The following is a 7646-nucleotide window of genomic DNA, read 5'->3' on the forward strand; positions in this document are numbered from 1 at the left end:
TCAGCAGCCCGAAGCCAATGCTTCTTACCGGTGTCAAGGTGAAGGTGGTATGGGCAGAAATATGCCCAGAGGTGTTCAGGGGCCATAGAAGAATGGGGCAAGAGGGGATTCAGTCACAGGTAGAGAATTTGTCTCTGCTATTGCACACCCCATTCCCCACCAGCAAGCACCACTGTGCTGTGATTAGAGATATGGAAAGCCTGGTTGGAAGAGAGGAAGAAGGTTATTGAGAGGAAGAGCCCAAAGTGAAACGCAAAGAAGTTTCTTGCAGAAGCAGTTCTCAATAGGGAGAGCATTTCCTCTTCTCCTGCAGTGCCTTTCCTTCACTGCCAACAGTCTCTGAGGGAAAGAGTTTTTCTCCTGACACTCCTCGTAGGATAGCAGCAGCGTTTGGGGAATGTTGCCATGAATCAGACAATCCTTCCCTCCCAGGCAGTTCCTGGCAGAATAGGATTTCAGTGTGGGACATAAAAGCTCTGTGTGGCTGAAGACCAAATGAGTTATCAGCTGTTTGGCTCTCCCTTTGCAGCCTAGATGGTCTGTCCTTCCTCTCAAAGCACAGTGACAGTAGGTCATCTGTCCTTGTGTTTGGTAGTGACTCAAGGTCTCAGCCCCTGCCTGACTCAGTGTCACATCAATTAGCTGCAGAGGTGCCCATGGCTTTAACATGGACACAAGGGGCCCATGTCCCATCCCAGACACTGTTAACGCTGCAACAGAAGCAAATTCACTCAGGAGTGCCTTTCATGAGGTGGGCAGGATTTCCTGGCTTTTCTCCCTATACATAAAGCTAACCCCATTGTTCTGAACTCCTTAACACCAGGAGGAGAAGACATATCCTGACCTGGAGAGGCAGGGAGTGTGACTGACAGTCATGCTAAGACACTTTGAATGTTGATACACTGAATTAAACTGTGTTTCCAAACTGGTGTGAAACTGTCCTTGCTAGACTTTGAAATCTGCAGTTGCAGAGTGTAAGCTTTGGAGGAGCATAAAAAGGACAGCTCAGGAGACAGGGGTTGTGTTTCAGTGCCAGGATCCAGGGCAGGTCTCCACCAGGTCCATGCCATTGCTGTTCAGCTGCCACTGGGTTCCTTTTGGCCTGTGGAACCTGCCGCTCTGTGGTGCTCCTGTACAGAGGAGTGGAGAGTGCCCCTGTCATGACCAGCCCATCTCCTCGTGAGCAGGAGACATATGCAGCGACACACAAATAGGTGCTCATGCACACCTGTGTGTATACAGATATTTAAGCATGCATATATGCCCAGATTTTAGGGAAAACAAATTCTTTTGATACAAGAATGAATACGGACACACAAGTTGGAAAATATATATATGCACGCATGCATATATGTGAAGTTATACAGATGTTGTTTGCACATAGATTGGACAGAAAAATAACCCTAATATGCTGAAGGCATTGTCTGGAGACCCCAAGTGATTGCTCAGAGAGAGGAAATAGCAAAACAGACTGGCAGATTTGTCCCAAAAGCAAGAGCATCAGGAGGAGGAGGAGATGCAAAATGAGCAGAGCAGCCCACTCACCAGAAAGTAGACCAGAGACCACCAGAGCATGCTGGACCCCTTATTTTGAACAGAGTGACAAACAACCCTACAGGAAAATCTCAGGCCATTGTACTTGCCTCCACTGGACCTCTATCCAGCAACTGGGTCAGGTCTACAGCCCATCATGATGCATTCCTGACCTGAAAACCCTTGGGTGTCTCACCTCAGCACTTGAAAGGAGACTCAAAGGGAAATGGCCATGGCATAAATCACAATATGAAAGCATTGAACTGTGGAAAATGAAAAGAGCCTGTGCCATTGGCTGGGATGACTTCAATTAGAGAGTCTGTTGGAAAATTACTGCCTGTATATAGCATGACTGCGCACCTGGGGCGGTGCTGGAGCAGTATAAAAGCCAGAGCAAATACCCAGTCTTTCATCCACTTCTTTCACCTCTTTCTCCTTGAGGATCAGGTGAGTCTGAAGACCTTTCCCTTCCTTTCACTCCTCTGAGAAGCATTCAGCTCCCCACACAGCATGTGCCTTGCCTCCCTCATGGTGGGGTGACAGGCTGCTCCTCACCCAACCCTCATGCTCTGCCTCACTCTTCCCTCTCTCCAAGGTACACGTCCGGACCCAAGACATGTCCTGCTACAACCAGTGCCTGCCATGCCAGCCCTGTGGCCCGACCCCGCTGGCCAACAGCTGCAATGAGCCCTGTGTCAGGCAGTGCCAGGACTCCACCGTTGTCATCGAGCCCCCTGCTGTGGTGGTGACCCTGCCCGGCCCCATCCTCAGCTCCTTCCCACAGAACACCGCCGTGGGATCCTCCACCTCCGCTGCCGTTGGCAGCATCCTCAGCTCTGAGGGAGTGCCCATCTCCTCCGGGGGCTTTGGTCTCTCTGGCTTTGGCAGCCGCTACTGTGGCAGGAGGTGCCTCCCCTGCTAAAGCTGCTGGTGATGGCCCTGGACAAAGGCCACTAGGGACCCAGGAGATAGTACCGCACTGGGGACAGAGCACCGGCTTGTTGCTTTCAGACAGGCTGAGCAACCCCAGCAGTCCTTGCAAAAGGATGGGGCCAGCCTCAGCTCTGAGGAAGCACAGCCCTTGCCTGCCTTTCCCCTCTTGCGCTGTCTCCTTTCCCTCCCGTCTCCGTGTTCTCTTGTGCTCCTCTGGGCTGTGAGCACCACAAAGCCAGCCTAGGGAAGACCTGCTGACCCTGCACCCTCTGTGGGGCAGGCAGATGGACACCTGGAAGGATTTCCACCACAGCCATGGGGTGCAAACTCCTTTATGCCCCTGGTGTGCCCTGCACTGAGGCCTCCACGCAGACCAATCTTGTATACCTCTTTTTATTCATTAAAGTTCTGCTGCATCCCAGTCCATGCCTCTGTGTCATCCTTTCCCCTGCAGATGCTCTCCTAAGATGCCGAAGGAGAGAGATGTTGCTCAGGGGTGTTTCTGGGAGGTGGTTTGGGAGATGGTTGTGCAGTGTTTCTTAATGCAATGATTGTTAACCATCACTGTGTGGTCCATCTCTCTGTGGACACTCCAGATACATGCAGTCCAGAGGAACGATGTTCCTCTGTGGAAGCTAGGGGTGCATGGGGCACATGGAAAGCCTTCACCATTCCCAAAGGAGGGGAGGGTGGAACACAGTGCAGTGGTCCACCCTCAGGCACTGTCACTTGCAGGTGTGGAAGGCATCCATCACTCCTCCAGAGCCCCTGGCTACCAGTCCCAGTTTTGTTGAGCCTCTGCCCAGAAATTCCCTCTTGGCCTCAGTGCCTGTGGTGCAGAAGGGGTGTGTGGCCACTCCCAAGCTTGGTTGAGAAGCATGGGCTGTGGAAGGCCCTGGGAGGGCAGCAGCCCCACAAGGTCTTGAGGAAGGGAGGAAAGGGAATTCCTTTTGCTCTGAATGCTGCTGTGCTTGGGGGGAAAGGCTCACATAGAAAATGTTCCCACAGAATAGCAGGAATGAGAATGAGGTGAACAGGCTCACAGTGCACTTTATCCTCCTAATTCCATCTATACTGTGGGTTTCCTGGGGAAAGTTTCTGGAGAGACACTGAGGGCAAGGAGAGAGGCAGGGGGTTGTGACCAATCATTCTTTAAGTGGAATCTGGAAGCTCTCCACAGCAGTGCTGTCACCAGCAGACTGCACAGAGGGTTGCAGCTGAGGAAGGGGAGCTGCTAAACTGCTTCAGAACATTCCTGAGCATGATGATGCAGGAACCTCCCAGAGCCCTAATTGGCAGTTGGCTTGGTAGCAAAGACACTACCAACTTTCTCCACACACATCTTCCAGCCCCTTGCAAACAAAAGCTCAAAAGCAAGTCAGGAAAATGTGTTCTGCTGGAGAACTACATCAATATAAACATGCCCCCCACTGGAGAGATCTTCCCACGTGGGGCAGGGTCTGCTGTGGGGGCAGGTGCTAATCAGTCTAAGAAGGGAACAGACACACATGGCTCAGCTTCCTTGCCAGAAGACTGGCCATGCTAATGACATCTCTTGAAATTCACAACACGTACCCCTGAATTTGGGAGAGTCTTTTCACTATCCCCATGGTTGGAGAGCAGCACATAGTATTCAGCACTTCAGGGCTTGTTGGGACAGACTGTCAGCAAGCAAGGAGCCAAGGAGCTGCTTTGCCTTCTGCTTGCCTTTTCTTCAGGAAAAAAAGGTGAAGATCAAATGTGGAAACAAGAAAGGAGAAGGCAAGGCAAGATGCATTGCTGCTCAGGGTGAGTTTTGCAGAAGTCATGTGTGCTCTGTCACCGAGTGACCTGTGACTGTGAAGAAATGGTTTCCTGTCAGTTCTCCCAGTCACTTTGAGAAGGCAGCATAGCCCATCCTTGTATCAGCAATGACCTTGTATCAGCTTTAGATTCTGCAGCCCAAGAGACAGCTCAGGACAGGCATCCAAGACACATGTCAATCATTCCTTGAGTGGGGAACATTCTGGAAATGAGGATAAAAAGGGTCATTCCTGTGTGTAAACCCATGGGTTTATGTAATGGTCGGAGTTGGTTTATGATCTGCATTAGTGCAGATGAGAAATACGCCACTGCAAGATCATGTATGCAGGGAGGGAGGGATCATGTATGCATCTGAGGGAGACATCTCAGTCCTTTGACAGATTTAGTCCATCTCAGGCTCCTGGAAACAGTTTAAGATTTTACATATTTTTGCAGATAAAAGGACAGGAAGAGGCAAGCCTCTCTGTGCTTGTAAATGTCTGTTGTATTTCCTTTCAAAAGAAGCCTACACTGTTATCCTGATCTACTGTTATGATTCTATAAACACACTGACTCTTGAGCCTTAAGATGATTCTGCAGTTGCTGCTACCAGAGAGCATTGGTAAGTCTTCAGCTACCTCCTGGAATTAAATTAGGCAGGGCAGGACCTAATGCCAGAAAACCTTGTTTAGTAACTTCTAACTAAAACAGTGAGAAACCCTCTAGTGTATCTTCTTCCCCTCAGGGAAATCAGAGGGTTGAAGGTCAGTTCCTTTTGCTCACTTCCATATGAGTCTCCTCATTTGAAGTCAGTTCCAAGAAAGGGCTACTGCATTGAGGAGACGTGAGCTGTGAACATATACTGTCCAGGGAGGATAGAAGTAGAGGCAGAATGATGGAGAAGAGAATGTTTTCAGCTCTACAGCAAATGGTTCCCAAAATCTCATTTAGAGGGAGAAAATTAAAAAGTGTTGTTTTCCTTGCAGAAAAACTACCTGGGTTCTAAATCAGATGCCATCCACCCTCCCATCCCTTGCCTGTCTCACTACTGAGAAAACCTGTTCAGCTGCAATAGGAATTCACTTCAGATGGAGTGGGGATGTGTAAGAGGACATACCAATGCAAAGCAAGTTTTCTAAGAAAATGCTGACCATGATGCTGGCCAGGCTTGTGTGTTGGTGCAGCATATGGCAGAGCAGTAATCATGAATATCACTGTCATGTATCATCTTCACAGCATGATGAATGCCAGCAGAACTATGCAGTAAAAATATTCAGTGTATGTGACTTACCCAGCAGCGCAAGCATAAGTCAACTTTCTCTGTAAACTCTGTAATCTCTTGGTTTGCCCTTTGTCCTGAAGTACTTGTACCTGACCAGAGTAGCTCTGTCCCCTAACTTGGCATCTACAGATTTGCTGCAGTCAGACAACCTGGGGTAGAGAAGTTTGTTTTCTCAGGGACAACCAAATGGAAGATGAAAAGGCATCTCAGCAATGCAAGCCTGGAGGGGACAGTCAGCCAGAAAGTAAACAATGGCTTCAGTAGGCCTTAGCATCAGTGCAGCAGTGACTTACCTTCAGCAGGGACTCCAGATCCTGCAGCTCTAGGGGAGCTTATCAGGCTCTGACAGTGCTGAGGAGAGACAGTGGCAGGAGTCTTCCTAGGGCCCAAGAGGAGCCAAGATGGGGATGTGTCTCAGTTGAAAATCTCCCTTGCAAATTCATATGCACAGGAGAAAAGAGCTGGGGGCACCCCGCTGGGATCCTGGGAGACCAACCACTTGCTTTGGGCAGTGATGTGACCCCTTGATTGTCCAGGGCTCCTGGAGAGATTTCACAACGTCTCTAGGGAGGGTTCGTTGTGTCAGAGTGGGCAGCGTAAGGGAGCCAGAGTCTCAGCCTAACAGCAGGCATTTCCATAGATATGTCTTCAATCCATGGGTCCTACATTCACCTGAACTAGCTACAAATTTGTCCCTCTGAGAGGGGCTTTCCAGCTCAGAGCCCCATTGGAACCAGTGAAAGGTCATGGCAGAGATGCAGCCCTGGAAGCCAAATTGCTCTAGAAATGCTTTGTGGACAGTATCAAAGTCTGCATAGTTGATGAGAATGTATGAGTTCTGTGCCACCATGTTGTGATGCTCTTGCCCTGTTTTTACCAGGAAACTTGGCAATGGAGCAACACAGTGGAGTCTACACTGACCTCCAAAGAGCAGCAAACTCTTTTCAGGTGTTGGTTGTCTCTTCTTGCCCTGGAAAAAGGGGAGACTGGTGGGAGAAGCTAAGACCATGCTGCAGTGGAAAACATACCTCTTCTTCCATTCAGGTTTCTTTCCCTCATCCCTGACAAGCAGTATGTATCATCAGGGCAGGGATCCCCTCATGGATCAGAGGACATCTGTGCCCCTGGGGAACTCACAAATCCTGTAACCAGCCATCTTCTGTGCACATCCATGCTCTCCAGGCCTGTGTGTCCCACTCCACAGCAGCACAGGCAGACCTGAGACCTGTTCTTGAGTGTAGTCCACACAAGCCAGCACTCAGGCAGATGCTGTGCTCTAACCACTGGGCTGCACCCCCATCCTGCAGCTGAAGGGATCTGGGGGGTGGTTTGCAGAATCCAGGTCCCTGCATTGCCAGCCTTCTGCTTTGGCAAAGCACCTCTCTGTTCATTTCTACATCCACTGAACATTTATATTTTGGTTGCAAAATGAGGCAATCATGAGGCAAAAGTGTTTTATAACCCAGCAGTGCAGGGAGAGGAAGCAGCAGGGATCTCTGATTTCATTTGACAGTAAAACCTCTGGTTTTTTCCTCCGGCATCGCATGTGCCTCAGAGCAGTGTGTAAAAACATGGTCTTTGTTCAAAGCCGTCTCTTTGCTGAGCCTTCGAGGTAGACCCGTGGGAGCAGAAATCAAGCAGGGTAACCAAATTGCCCTGCTCCAAACATCTGGAAACAGCCCAGCAGGTCAGGCCACCCACCACGGCTGCACAGTGCATAGCTCCACCATGCCCTCAGCTGCCTTCCAGCTCCCTCTCAGCAGCAGCCTCTTGTAAGACTTTCAGGGCAGGGACACACTCTCCCTACCCTGGGAAGGAGGTTCGAATTTTCAGTCCCCAGCTTGGGTGCCGGTGGCAAGGAGGGCCCTGGCGCCAGGCCGGCGTTACTCGAGGCGTGGTTTGGTCTGGAGGAACCAGGCTCCGCCGCACGGCCAAAGCCTGGCAAGATGGCGCCCGACAGAGACCCAGGCCGCGGCGTTGCCGCGGCAACCGCTCCACAGCGGGAGAGGGGCCTGGCGCAGGGAGGGGGCGGTTGCTAGGAAACAGCCGCGCAGGCGCAAAGGTGCTGAGCGGCACGCGGCCACCGCTACCGGAGGAGTAGCGGTCACCTCAGTCC

General features: G+C 50.8%; 1 protein-coding gene across 1 annotated transcript; it reads left to right on the plus strand.

Annotated features, from left to right (window-relative positions):
* The first annotated feature begins 1881 nt into the window (after positions 1-1881).
* On the plus strand, positions 1882-2455 carry LOC126038923 (feather beta keratin-like). Its single transcript, XM_049801375.1, has 2 exons — positions 1882-1980; positions 2129-2455. Exons 1-2 carry the CDS (start codon positions 1882-1884, stop codon positions 2453-2455), a joined length of 426 nt encoding a protein of 141 aa, XP_049657332.1.
* The last annotated feature ends 5191 nt before the right edge of the window (positions 2456-7646 follow it).

This window comes from Accipiter gentilis, chromosome 5 (assembly GCF_929443795.1).
Source record: "Accipiter gentilis chromosome 5, bAccGen1.1, whole genome shotgun sequence".
NCBI lineage: Eukaryota > Metazoa > Chordata > Aves > Accipitriformes > Accipitridae > Astur > Astur gentilis.

Bases quoted from the DNA above. Each gene is read 5' to 3' on its own strand.
- LOC126038923 (XM_049801375.1), top strand. From the start codon at position 1,882: ATGACTGCGCACCTGGGGCGGTGCTGGAGCAGTATAAAAGCCAGAGCA. The intron at 1,981-2,128 runs GTGAGTCTGAAG...CCTCTCTCCAAG, and splicing joins TCTTTCTCCTTGAGGATCAG to GTACACGTCCGGACCCAAGA.